The sequence below is a fragment of the Lithobates pipiens genome, unplaced genomic scaffold (genome assembly GCF_037356315.1).
Source record: "Lithobates pipiens isolate NorthernLeopardFrog02 unplaced genomic scaffold, aLitPip1_a1.2 Scaffold_16, whole genome shotgun sequence".
Taxonomy (NCBI): Eukaryota; Metazoa; Chordata; class Amphibia; order Anura; family Ranidae; genus Lithobates; species Lithobates pipiens.
In genome coordinates this window covers 275486815-275501374 of record NW_027507748.1, presented here as the reverse complement: position 1 = coordinate 275501374, position 14560 = coordinate 275486815, and the positions used below count along the sequence as shown (strand labels likewise).

The 14560-nt window shown below is 41.6% G+C and overlaps 1 protein-coding gene across 3 annotated transcripts in view; it reads left to right on the top strand.

The window, feature by feature from the left end:
• BLTP3A (bridge-like lipid transfer protein family member 3A) overlaps nt 1-14560 on the top strand; it is a 142576-nt gene that overhangs the window by 62134 nt on the left and 65882 nt on the right. For all 3 annotated transcript variants that reach the window (XM_077481433.1, XM_077481432.1, XM_077481434.1), the window contains one exon: nt 2246-2314. In XM_077481433.1, coding sequence (XP_077337559.1) covers nt 2246-2314 — 69 coding nt within the window. The remainder of the gene's footprint in view (nt 1-2245; nt 2315-14560) is intronic.

The following is a 14560-nucleotide window of genomic DNA, read 5'->3' as shown; positions in this document are numbered from 1 at the left end:
AACGTTTGGCTTTTTTGATTTACTGTGAAGCAATTTGGGACTTTACACACTTATTATTCACAGACTTTTTTAGTGTTTGCAGTTAATTGCATATGAATGTCCATAGTTTTGGAATGAGATGTCCAACAAGTTATGTAGTATATATGCTGTCATTGCTGACTTCCCTCAAAAAATTGTTAGTTGGCCTTATCTGACTTGGTAGTTTTTGGACCTCCAAATCAGAACAAGCATGTAGTAAGTGAGGCCAGATTAAAATCTCAATCCTAACTTGCTTTGGTTGAATGACTTAAAATATTGATGCCATTGGATCCAGAATAGAGTTAGGCAAGTTTAACCTTTTAGAGGAGATTATCCGGTTTCCGACCGGCGCACGGCGATGTACGTCGGCAGAATGGCACGGGCAGGCATATTGGCGTACAGGTAAGTCCAATCTTTAATGCCGCCCTGCCATCGCGCCGCACTCGCGTGCCGGTCTGGACCCCGTGAGTGCAGTCATGGGTCCCGCGGACTCGATTGCCGCGGGCATACCCGCGATCGTCTCACGGGGCGGCTGAACGGAGAAATGCCGTTGTAAACAGCATTTCCCTGTTCTGCCTAGCAACTAGTGACACTGATCTCTCCTCCATGTGATTGGAACAGAGATCAGTGTTCACTAAATGAAAGCCCAGCCCCCACAGTTAGTAAAACGCCCCTAGGAACACTTAACCCCTACAGTGCCACCCACTGGTTAACCCCTTCACTGCCAGTGTCATTTACGCAGGAATCCCTGCATTTATATAGCACTGATTGCTGTATAAATGACAATGGTCCCAAAAATGTGTCAAAAATGGCCGATGTGTCCGCCATAATGTCGCAGTCACAAAAATCGCTGATCGCCACCATTACTAGTAAAAAAAAATGATTAATGTCATAAAACTATCCCCTATTTTGTAAACGCTATAACTTTTGCGCAAACCAATCAATAATCGCTTATTGCGATTTTTTTTTTCCCCAAAAATATGTAGAAGAATACGTATCGGCCTAAACTGAGGAAAAAAAATTTTTTTATATATATTTTTGGGGGATATTTATTATAACAAAAAGTAAAAAATAATGCGTTTTTTTTTTTAAATTGTCGCTCTATTTATGTTTATAGCGCAAAAAATAAAAACCGCAGGGGTGATCAAATACCACCAAGAGAAAGCTCTATTTGTGGGAAAAAAAGGACGCCAATTTTGTGTGGGAGCCACGTCGCATGACCGCGCAATTGTCAGTTAAAGCGACGCAGTGCCGAATCACAAAAAGTGGTCTGGTCTTTGACCAGCAAAATGGATGGTCCGGGGCTGAAGTGGTTATCAAGGACAGCCTATGTACAATATGTTTTTTCAGCATAAAGGGGAAAACAATAGTGCAGTTACAGTGCATACTGTATAAAAATAAAATCTGCAGGATAGTTGTGCTGTTTCTTGGTTCAGGTTTACAGCTTTGGCCCCTTTCACATGGGCAGACCGGCCATTATCCTCTATAGAGTGACGGATAAAAATGGACGTGTCTGTTTACACCCACAGACATTTAATCTAATCTGGCCTGCTAAAACGGACAGCTGGGGATCTGTTCTCCGTCTAGTTAATCGGATTGAATGGCAGTCATGTGTAAATGGGCAGGCGGTCCGTATACATCTGACTGCCCATAGAGGAGAGTGGGCTCTGTCTGTGTCTACTCTGCATGAGCGTAGCAGACACGGACCAGCCAACCACCTGTTCAGCACAGATCAGTGGACAGATTCCCCACTGAGCGGGCAGACTCCTGGCGGAGTCCGCCCTGTGTGGGAGGGGCCTCAGGTTCACGTACCTTCCCGCATAGCAATAATTTACTGCCCAAGGAGTAGTCTAGCGGTGGAAAGGCAGTAGTAGAAGTTCCATTCTAAGCCAACTAATATTAATCTTTTATATGTTAGCTTTTGCAAAATAATGTTGTCAAATCAGACTTTTTCAAAATAGAGAAAAAAACAGAATATATGATATAATGATTTGTAGGTATTTGTTATAACTAGTTATCCGAGAACAGGAAGTGCCTGCACAAGTACCTTTGCGACACAATTCAGTGAAAGCTGGGAAAAAAAATGTATTTTGAAATTACATTATTAGCATTTGCATATACTTCAGACTTCTAGCTAGCCTCAGATTCCAATTATTGTAGGGTTTATTACTTCTCCCTGATGTTTTCATCTTGTTTTTTTCTGTAACACTTGCCTTTCTCCTTCTAGTCACAGGTGGTGCCATACAGGTTACTTTGCGCAAACTTATGCTGGATTATTATCCTACACATAAGGCAGGTACGTATTCTTCTGCTGCTCTGATTAATGATTTTATGTTTTAAATTTGCCTTTTCCTTGGATTTAGTTTACTCATTTACCTGTGAATTGCCCCCACCAAGTTGCTGTGTATTTGGTTAAAAAGACCTCTGTGCATAGAATTCAGCTTTTTTTTTTTTTTTTTTTATCGGGTGATTTTTTATTTTGAGTTTTGTTATGCAAAACAAACAAGTCCCTTCCATTCCATACAATTATATCAAAATGATGATCAATATAACAGATCAGTAGGATCTTTTAGAAAATATACAATCGTACTGTAAAACCCAACATTTTGAAACAATTTACAAAGATCCATGGATGGGTGTTAACACAAGAATACTTGACACAGTCACTAATTTATGGTTGGATGACAGCTTCTTAACCTGAAAAAATCCATGTACGTGTGTTTTTGGTGTTTAACTCTTTTGCTGCCAGGCCCTGTGCTCCATTTTTACACTCAGGTGGCCAGGCCATTTTTGCCATTTTTACATTGCTTGTTTTTTGCTATTTTTCCCTAACCGCTTTTAGAATTTGTTAAAGATCCCCGAATCCATATATTTTCTGAAAGCACATGACCAATAGAATACAAATAAGGTGCTACTGATTTTTAGGGCACAATGATATTTGTGCAAATGTTTATCAAAACAATATTTTCGTTAAAAATACACTAAAATCATTATTAGCAGATAAAAACACAATACGTTTTACAAAATTAAATATAAAAGCTTAACCTGTATTGAGTTAATAAATAACAAATATTTGTAATTTTTAAATGATGCCTTTTTGCAAAATGGTGAAAACTGAATGTAAAAATGTAAATAACCAAATTTCTCTAAAAATCTGAAGGTTCATAGTTCCCTTTCAGCTTCCAGAGTTTGTTAAAGACCCCTGAAACCATATATTTTCTGAAAGCATAGGACCTTTAGATTAAAAAGAAGGTACTACAGATTTTTAAGGCCCCATGATATTTGCGCAGTTGTTAAAACAATATATTTGCTAACAATTCTCTAAAATATTTTTTAGCAGATATAAACACAACAAATTTTACAAAATTCTTACTAAATATAAAAGCTTAACCTGTATTGAGTTAATAAATAACAAATATTTGTAAATTTTAAATTGCGTCTTTTTGAGAAATAGTGAAAATCAGATGTATGCAAAAATGTAAAAAAAAAATTAATTTATTAAAAAATCTGGAGGTTTTCCCTTTTCACTTACAGCTTTCAGAATTTGTAAAAGACCCCCCAAACCATATATTTTCGGAAAGCGCATTCCCAATAGAATAAAAAGAAGGTGCTAGTGATTTTTAAAGCACCGTGATATTTGCGCAAATGTTTATCAATACAAAATATTTTCATTACAAAATACACTTAAATTATTAATAGTGGATTCATAAAAGGCAAAATTTACAAAATTCTTGTTACACTAATCAGTGTTAGGGTAATTAGTCTTAGGCCCAGATAAGTCTAAGGAACCCCCCCCATAAAGGTTTAACCACTTGATTACCCCCCTGTCACCTGTGATTGCTGTAGAAGTAGCACGGGTGACGCAGTTTAGCTAGTTTATTTTCTATAGGGTCAGGGCAACTGTCTTATTTTACCCAATTAAAGTTTAACCCCCGATCAAAGTTAGGTTTTAGCGCCAGATCGGGTCTGTGTCACCCCAGGCAGCGTCAGATCAACGTCAGACCCCCCCTTTTACCCCCCCCCATAAAGGTTTAACCCCCTGATCACCCGGCGAGTTATCAAAGTTAGGTTTTAGTGTCAGATAGGGTATGCGCCGCCCCAGGCAGTGTCAGATCAGTGCCAGTAGCACTAACACTCTCGCACGCACCGTACACCTCCCTTTAATAGTATAGTGTCTGAACGGATCGATATCTGATCAGAACTGTATTAGCGTCCCCAGCAGTTTAGGGTACCCAAAAACGCAGTGTTAGCAGGATCAGCCCAGATACCTGCTAGCACCTGCGTTTAGCCCCTCCGCCCAACCCAGCCCACCCAAGTGCAGTATCAATCGATCACTGTCACTTACAAAACACTAAACACATAACTGCAATGTTCGCAGTGTCAGGTCTGATCCCTGCAAATGCTAACAGTTTTTTTGGTAGCGTTTGAATCAGTTGCTGACAGTCAGGTGCTTTTTTTTTCTTGTGAGTCTCACTACTGTACCAGTAAATTTAGAGACCAAAATGTCACATCGAAGGTACACTAGTGACGAGGTCTACACATTTCTGAGCATGACAAATAGTGAAGAGGAAGTCACTCATCTGTCAGATTCAGGCTCGGAATAAGAACCTGTAGACAGCAGAGGCACCCTGACAGAAAGCTCTGACAATGGAGTTGTGGTCCCTGCCAAGGTCAGGCATACCAGACCCCGTTCTTCGGCTGTCATTGAGGTGCAAGAACCGCAGGTCCCTCATGGAGCAGAGAGCCAGTACTAGCTCCGCTATTCCTTCTGGTGAACTAGCAAGCGCCAGCGGCCTAGTACATCCTGGTCGTACATCCAGCACTGCAGTAACACTTGGTGACGTGGTGAGTCCCATAAGTGCAGTTCAACCTGGCGAGGTGGCAAGCACGAGTAGCGTCCCGCTGCCACCAAGAAGACAGACAGGCCTGTCAAGCCCATAGTGCCTTTCCTGCTGCATTCACCAATCCTAATTAGGAGCCCACCACTTCTGCAGCACCCGTACTTCCCCCCATTCACTGGCCAACCTGGAATTCAGGTGGAAACAGTTGATTTTATGTCTCTTGATTTTTAATGCGCTTTTATTTTTCACCAAAGATCTCTATCTATTGTGGACCAAAGCAATTTGTATGCCGGTCAATTCATCACTGCTAATCCCCAGCTGACCCTTGCCAGGGTTTGGAAACCAATTACGGTTTCGGAATTTAAGACCTTTCAGGGCCTATCCCTCCTCATGGGCATAACTAAAAAGATATCATATGCCCTTGTTCTCTGCCTCCATGACCAGGAAACGATAAGAGCAGATCTTGGGGGACCCTGGATTTGATCGACTCTACAAAATTCCACCCCTCGTAAACCACTTGAACCAACGTTTTGCAGCCTTGTTTACTCCCGATCAAGTTGCCTGCTTTGATGAGTCCCTGATTACGTTTTCTGGCCGCTTGTCTATCAAACAGTATCTTCCCAGCAAGGATGCCAGATACGGGGTCAAGATGTATAAGCTCTGTGACAGGGCCACAGGCTATACATATAGTTTTTTGGTTTACGATAGAAGAGTCGCGTAGAGCTGGAGAACTGTGCAGACTAAATAGGGAGCGCTAGTAAGATAGCGTGGGACTTGGTGTCACCCTTATTCGGAAAGGGGTACCACCTGTATGTGGACAATTAGTACATGAGCGCGCCACTTTTTAGTCACCCTTTTGATCATGGAATTGGCGCATGTGGCACCGTGCGATCTAATGGACAGGGCTTCCCCCAACGGGTTGTAGAGTCTCGGCTTTAGACGGGGGGAGAGAGCCTGCTTGAAGTGTAATAATTTGTTAGCAGTGAAGTGGAGGGATTCACGGAATGTATTCATTATGTCTGCGTGAAGCGAGGACAGGATGGTCTAAATTTCTATGGTGACTGGTGTTGTTGAGTAACCCCTCTGTGTCCACGAATACAACCTTAACATGGGAGTGTTGGACCTCAACGACCAGTTGTTGGCGCCGTATCTAATTGCCCATAAGGCCAGACGCTGGTACAAAAAAGCGTGTGTTTGTTTATTTCAATTGGCTTTGCTGTATGCTTTTGTGCTATACAAAGCTTCAGGGTGGACTGGATACTTCCTTAAATTCCACGAAGAGACCGTCAGAGCCCTTCTGTTTCCAGACCGTGCTCTTGCCTAACTTCCCAATGCAAATGCAATGAGCCGGCTGCATGAGAGGCATTTTCCTTATGTCCTCCCTGGTACCCCTACCCAAAGAACACCCCAAAGAAGATGTCTGCAGTAAACATGGATTTAGGAGTGACACCCGTTTTGATTGTCCTTCCTGTCCTAACCAACCTGGTCTCTGCATTGGTGAATGTTAGCAATGGGGACAGCACCACACAGTCCTAGGCACACTAACACAGGGTCTCGAGGTCGCGAAAGAAGTGATGGTCATCACATCTTGAGAGAAACAAAAAAAGAAAAGAAAATGGTGTCCCCGGAACGGGGCTTTTTGCCAGCAAAGTTTAACCTGTGTAATATAAATAACATTGACATGTAGAAAAGTAAACTAATATTGTAAATATTTATTAATAATAAAAAGAGGATAAAATGGGTCACGCAGTAGTCAAGGACTGAGCTCCACAAAATAGGTAAAAATGTATAGTATTACATGTATGAACAGAAATATACATATACATAGAATTGTGATGCTTGAAACATAGTATCAGTACAGTAAGAGATATATGCGTGTAGATAGTAAAAACCCTTTACGCGTTTCAACCCTCCCAGGGGTCTTCTTCAGAAGGTTACTATCTATTTATGAAAGAATAAAGAAAAGACAAGCATAAATATATATCACAATACATGATGCACTGTGTTGTACTAAAAATAATCTGTTGTAGACAGAGTATATATCAAAACATTGTAAGATTACACAGTTAACAATCAAGCGATACATATTGTAACAATAAATACCTATATTGATCACAAAGGAAATCCTCTTTCAAAGGACCGGACAGGGTTCCGTACATTCTCCCATAGTCTTCATAGATGTGCCGACCTTATACAGATGGAAAAAGTGGCTGGCTCTGCCCGGACAAAGGGGGAAAGAGCAAGGAAAATGGATCCAAAGGGGTAAAAGAGCTTACAAGGGATCACATCACTGTTACCACCTCCAAAACATAATAATGGAGGAAGGTATGGGTATGGGTAAGCGGGATTAGGAGAGAGGGCAACCTACAGGAAGAGAAAGAATATAAGACATGGGTATATATATATATATATATATATATACATGTATATATGAAGAGGGGCCCTATTTAGGAAGCTATCACCTCTGTATAGAGAGATAGGACATGCCCACATGCAGTGTCAATAGTATACACATGTCTAGGATACGCATATGTCAAGTGAATCCTGCCATTTCAGAGTGGAATATTTCACTCGGTTAGGGTGTAAGCAAATGCCCAAAGAAAAACCCCAAAGAGAAGACCAACGCCAAACCAAGACACCATGTACAGCGAAAGTGGGAAAGGGGGGGAAGAGTGAAAAATTGAAAAGAGAAAAGAAGCAGAGACGAAAAGGGAGGTGAAGTGGCTGCGAACACGTGCCAAACAAAACTACAAGAATGAACAAACAGTGAACGTAACTGAAGAAAAAAGTGAATGGGGAAAGAAAGTGAAGTGGTGTAGCAGCTTCAGAATATCACAACGTGACCACAGTAGTGCAAAAAGTAAAATAATGTATATATACCTATAGCCAATTTCCAATGGGTCCACATTGGACAATAGAGCCAACAAGAAAACACTCAAATAATGAGTGGTAAAGTGACTTGGAAGTGTTGTAATATAGCCCTTCACATTAATATGTTTCCATAGGGCCAGAGTGGTCTTAAGTCTGCAAATAGACAAGAGATAGTCTTATACTCCTGCCAACAGAACTATATATAGTGCAATGAAATGAGTGGAACAGCATAGGATAAAAGAACCCAAGGACTTACCCAGTTGCGTGAAAGCAATGTGCGTGTGCTCCTGTGGATGAGGAAGTGATGTGCAGTGTGAGGGGGTGGAATATAAGTAGCCCAGGTTGGGTTGATGGATCAATCAGAAGTCTCCACCTGTTAACCCATAACCACTTTTGGTCGCCTAGAAAACGACCGGATGTGGTCCCCTCGGCGTTCCGGAAATGACTCTCCTAATAAGGCGGGAGAGTACACGGTAGCGTCGCACCGGCGTGACGTGGGTGCGTCGCGTCGTACGCGCGGAACGCGCGTGCGCAGTGAGGCCACCAGTCCGATACCGTTCGGAATGCCGCCGACCAGAAATTATTGTCCCGGGTGGACGGGCAGCGCTCACCCGTTCGTACCCCGGGACTTAATGGGGAGAGGCAAGCACGCGCCACTGCCACTCCCCTCTTCTGGTCGTGAAGCCCTACCCCATTGGTCCATCCAATCGACATAGATAAGGATGGGAGATGACCTCACATGGCACCATCTAGTGGAGAAAAATGGGAAAACATAACCGGACCCTCCGTAGTACAGCATAAGGGATAGTAAATCCAAAAACAGTATATTTTTTGATAGCAACATGTCACAAGTAAAGAATAACAATAAATAAACATAAATGAAAAACATTTCATAATAAGCATGTAATCTACAGGTAAACTGGGCACACAGAAGAAGAGATCTACTGGTTAGTGTATAAAAATGTGACAGACTAGGGATCATGGGGCACGGAGTTGTATACTGCACCAATGCATCATACACATGCACATACAGCCCATCAACACCAAAAAGGTGAGCGGGAGCAGGTGGAATGCACCCATTCCAAAGAGAGATGGGGTGCATGAGCATGCGGCATGTATAGCATGCCATGCACACATGCAGTGCAACCGGCCAAACATATGTGCCCCACAAGACCCACATACGAAAAACAAGAGGTGAATAGGTCTGCAAGGAAGTCAAAACCAAAGACACAACAGTATATTGCAGGGATGACATGGAAAACACATGGCTAATCCGCAGTGTGTCACTGTGTTTTGCCAGAGGTGAAACCCTTTAGAAATGGAGCAAACGATATGGCTTCATTCAGGCCTGGGGAAACGGTAGCATTGAGCTTAAAGATCCATCCCTGTTCGAGTTGGAGAAGGGTCTTATTCCAATCTCCCCCTCGAACAGGGATGTGTATACGGTCTAAAGCTACAAAGGAAATAGCGGGCATCTTATAGTCATGTGTAGTTACTACATGTCGTCCAAGGGGTACATAAAAGTTACCAATCTCCATATGGTAAATGTGTTTGGCCATCCTTTTATGTAGTTCCAACTTGGTTTTGCCTACATAGTACGACCCACATTCGCACTCCATGAGGTACACAACCCCACGTGTTTGACAATTGGCGAAGTGGGATGGACGAAATGTTCGACCATTTGGGAGTTGAAAGATTTTATCCCGTTTAATGTACTTGCAGGTAGAGCAGTGCCCACAGGGAAAGGATCCCAAAACTGAGCAATGCGCTGCTCGTCTTGCTTCATCTCTATATTCACTTTGCACTAGTTTGTCGCGAAACGAAGTAGCGCGTTTGTGGGTAATTAGAGGCTGTTTCGACACCAGTTTGCCAATTTTATGGTCATCTGTCAGAATAGACCAATGTTTTTGGATAATATGACGAATCAAGGCATGTTGCCTGGAATAACGAAGAACGATCCTGGCAAAATGCCTAACAGGGTCGTTCTTCGCTGCCCCAGGGTGTAAAAGATTGTTACGGGATTGGGCCAGTGCTCGATTATACGCTTTGCGCAGACATACCCGACTATAGCCGCGGGCTAAAAGTCTTGTCTGTAATTGGGCAGCTTCGGCCCTAAAAAGGGCATCATCCGAACAGTTCCTGCGCAACCGCAGGTACTGGCCATAAGGTATGGACTTCTTAAGATTTATTGGATGGAAGCTGTCTGCGTGGAGTATAGTGTTCCCGGCGGTATCCTTACGATACAGGGTAGTGAAAATTGAATTAGTAGGAGAACGCCCAATTTTTATGTCCAGAAAGGTGATCGAATGAGGACTATAAGAGATTGTGAATTTTAAATTATATTCATTTTCGTTGATTAGGGTCATGAATTCGAGTAGCTGATCCTCCGTGCCCTTCCATATGACGAGAATATCGTCGATGTATCGCCGCCATAGACAAATATGGCGCGTAAAATCGGCGAACCTCTCGCCAGACAGGAGGGATTTCTCCCACTCCCCCAGGTACAGGTTGGCGTAGGCCGGTGCACAACAAGTGCCCATGGCCACGCCCTGTACCTGGAGGTAGTGGGAGTTGTTAAATACAAAATAATTATGATGCAGGATATACTCCAAACCCTGTATGATGAAATCACTCAGGGTCTGGTCATATAATTCCCTATGTTGTAAGATGTTGTAGATAGCTTCAATCCCTTTGATGTGGGGTATTGAGCTATAGAGGGCTTCTACATCAATTGCTACTAACCAAGCATTGGTCGGTAATATCATATTCTCAATGATCTGCAAAAGATGTATGGTATCCTTTACGAATGACGGCATCTCCATCACAAGGGGTTGCAGGAAAGAATCGATTAACTTGCTAAGGTTCTCGGTTAACCCCCCCCTACCGGAAATTATGGGTCTCCCGGGTGGACGAGATGGATTCTTGTGGATTTTAGGAAGGCAGTAAAAGGTTGCTTCTATGGGAAACTTGGTGTTGATGAAAGAGTATTGGTCTCTGGTGATACTACCCGTCTGTAATGCACCATCAATCAATTGATAGAATTGTTGATGGTAAGTAAGTATTACCCTGGTTGGGATCACCTTATACCAATCCGTATTGTCCAGTATGGCCTGGCACATGTTGAGATAATCGGAGTTATCCATCAACACCACGTTTCCCCCCTTATCCGAAGGTTTGATGGTGATATTTACATTGTTCCCCAATGATTGAATAGCTCTGTATTCATCACTGCTTAAATTGGCGGGATAGGTGTGCTTACGACGAAGTTTAGAAATATCATTTAGCACCTGTTTGACAAAGATTTCAATGCATGGATTTAGGTTTAACGGGGGAAAGGAGCCTGATGGTTTTTTCAGGGATGAATGACATTTCACCTGATCAGTATTACTCCCTAGGAGAGACTCCAAGTCAACTCGATCAATTAGATCCAGAGTGTTATTTTCCTCATAGAGCAATGTCAGATCTCGTAGAGCTCTAAGTTCTCTCATGCCTAATTTAGGCATCTCATGGTCCTCAACATCTACATCCACCTTCGCATGCAAGCTCTGAAGAAGGAGCCTGCGTGCGAAGAGTTGGATATCAGTTGTCACTTCAAAAATGTCATATTCCTCCTCTGGACAGAAAGTAAGTCCTCGCGACAATACACTTGTCTCTATTGGGGTCATGCTATACGAGGACAAATTAATTACACTCATAAATTTTGTGGGATTCTGGTGACAAACATGTCCAGATTGCCCAGTCCCCTGTTGTTCGGGGGAAGGGGAGACCCCCATATGGCATTTAAAGTGTTAGATTTTGTCTCAGATGTAGGTTCAATAGCATTCAAATCTCCCTTCGGGCATAATATGTTAGTCACATCACAGGTGACTGGTCTATTATCGTGCCCAGCAGGGGATTCATTGGCAAGTCTAGTTCCAGTGGAAATCGGTATCGGGACCTGTTTGGTGTTAGATTCTAACTGGGTCTCCCCCCCGGTGTTACGTTTCTTTTTCTCTTTGTCAGGTGAATCCTTATTATAGTTTCTTTTGGCTTTCCTTCGTCCCTTATTTGGTGCAGTGGATTTCAGATGGCCACTGGGTGCATTGTTAGATTGTGATGCACCCATTGCCTTATTGTGGGTATGTTTAATTGAACTCCCTCTTGGGGTGGATAAGTTCATATTCCATTTATAGGCCCGACCTTCAGAGAAGATCGACTTATCCCTCCAGAATTTGGTTTCCTTTTTACGTAAAATATCACGATTGAAGGTCTGTAGGCCTTCATTCAATTTGGTGCGCAGATCCAAGAACCGTGCACTATGCGAAAAGGGTTTTAGAGCAATTTCCAAATTATTGATCTCCCCATCAAGGGTTACCATTTGTCTATTATATTCCCTTATTAGGATGGTCATCATTTGTTGGGAGCATGTTTTTAGATTCTCTTCCCATTCAATCCTACATTCATTACCGATATGTTCCATATTTGGAAAGATTTGGACCCGAAGTCCTAAGGGGTTAATATTATTATCAATGTATCTCTCGAAGGATTTTATATGCCAGAACAATGCCGACTTCTTCTCTAGCACTTTGGTGAATTTAACAAAAAGAGTGGAGATCTCAGTTTCCACTCGATCACCGTTTTCAAATTCAGTCTCATAGCTGGACATTAGATGGTTCCAATCATCACCCTGGAAGCTATTCATATTATCAACAAGCGAAAAACAACGATAAGGAATTATACAAAATACAAATATGCCAAGTAGAGCTCAAGTCCCAAAACCTCTTGCGTTACCGAATGGGGAAGGGTGTTTAACCACCCGGGTTTAAAGAACTAGACAGAGAGAACGGTAACACCCCCAAAATTGGGGTCAGAGGGCGCTGATCACCCCTGGTATGTTATAAACAAAAAAAGAAAAGAAAATGGTGTCCCCGGAACGGGGCTTTTTGCCAGCAAAGTTTAACCTGTGTAATATAAATAACATTTACATGTAGAAAAGTAAACTAATATTGTAAATATTTATTAATAATAAAAAGAGGATAAAATGGGTCACGCAGTAGTCAAGGACTGAGCTCCACAAAATAGGTAAAAATGTATAGTATTACATGTATGAACAGAAATATACATATACATAGAATTGTGATGCTTGAAACATAGTATCAGTACAGTAAGAGATATATGCGTGTAGATAGTAAAAACCCTTTACGCGTTTCAACCCTCCCAGGGGTCTTCTTCAGAAGGTTACTATCTATTTATGAAAGAATAAAGAAAAGACAAGCATAAATATATATCACAATACATGATGCACTGTGTTGTACTAAAAATAATCTGTTGTAGACAGAGTATATATCAAAACATTGTAAGATTACACAGTTAACAATCAAGCGATACATATTGTAACAATAAATACCTATATTGATCACAAAGGAAATCCTCTTTCAAAGGACCGGACAGGGTTCCGTACATTCTCCCATAGTCTTCATAGATGTGCCGACCTTATACAGATGGAAAAAGTGGCTGGCTCTGCCCGGACAAAGGGGGAAAGAGCAAGGAAAATGGATCCAAAGGGGTAAAAGAGCTTACAAGGGATCACATCACTGTTACCACCTCCAAAACATAATAATGGAGGAAGGTATGGGTATGGGTAAGCGGGATTAGGAGAGAGGGCAACCTACAGGAAGAGAAAGAATATAAGACATGGGTATATATATATATATATATATATATATACATGTATATATGAAGAGGGGCCCTATTTAGGAAGCTATCACCTCTGTATAGAGAGATAGGACATGCCCTAAATAGGGCCCCTCTTCATATATACATGTATATATATATATATATATATATATATACCCATGTCTTATATTCTTTCTCTTCCTGTAGGTTGCCCTCTCTCCTAATCCCGCTTACCCATACCCATACCTTCCTCCATTATTATGTTTTGGAGGTGGTAACAGTGATGTGATCCCTTGTAAGCTCTTTTACCCCTTTGGATCCATTTTCCTTGCTCTTTCCCCCTTTGTCCGGGCAGAGCCAGCCACTTTTTCCATCTGTATAAGGTCGGCACATCTATGAAGACTATGGGAGAATGTACGGAACCCTGTCCGGTCCTTTGAAAGAGGATTTCCTTTGTGATCAATATAGGTATTTATTGTTACAATATGTATCGCTTGATTGTTAACTGTGTAATCTTACAATGTTTTGATATATACTCTGTCTACAACAGATTATTTTTAGTACAACACAGTGCATCATGTATTGTGATATATATTTATGCTTGTCTTTTCTTTATTCTTTCATAAATAGATAGTAACCTTCTGAAGAAGACCCCTGGGAGGGTTGAAACGCGTAAAGGGTTTTTACTATCTACACGCATATATCTCTTACTGTACTGATACTATGTTTCAAGCATCACAATTCTATGTATATGTATATTTCTGTTCATACATGTAATACTATACATTTTTACCTATTTTGTGGAGCTCAGTCCTTGACTACTGCGTGACCCATTTTATCCTCTTTTTATTATTAATAAATATTTACAATATTAGTTTACTTTTCTACATGTCAATGTTATTTATATTACACAGGTTAAACTTTGCTGGCAAAAAGCCCCGTTCCGGGGACACCATTTTCTTTTCTTTTTTTGTTTATAACATACCAGGGGTGATCAGCGCCCTCTGACCCCAATTTTGGGGGTGTTACCGTTCTCTCTGTCTAGTTCTTTAAACCCGGGTGGTTAAACACCCTTCCCCATTCGGTAACGCAAGAGGTTTTGGGACTTGAGCTCTACTTGGCATATTTGCATTTTGTATAATTCCTTATCGTTGTTTTTCGCTTGTTGATAATAT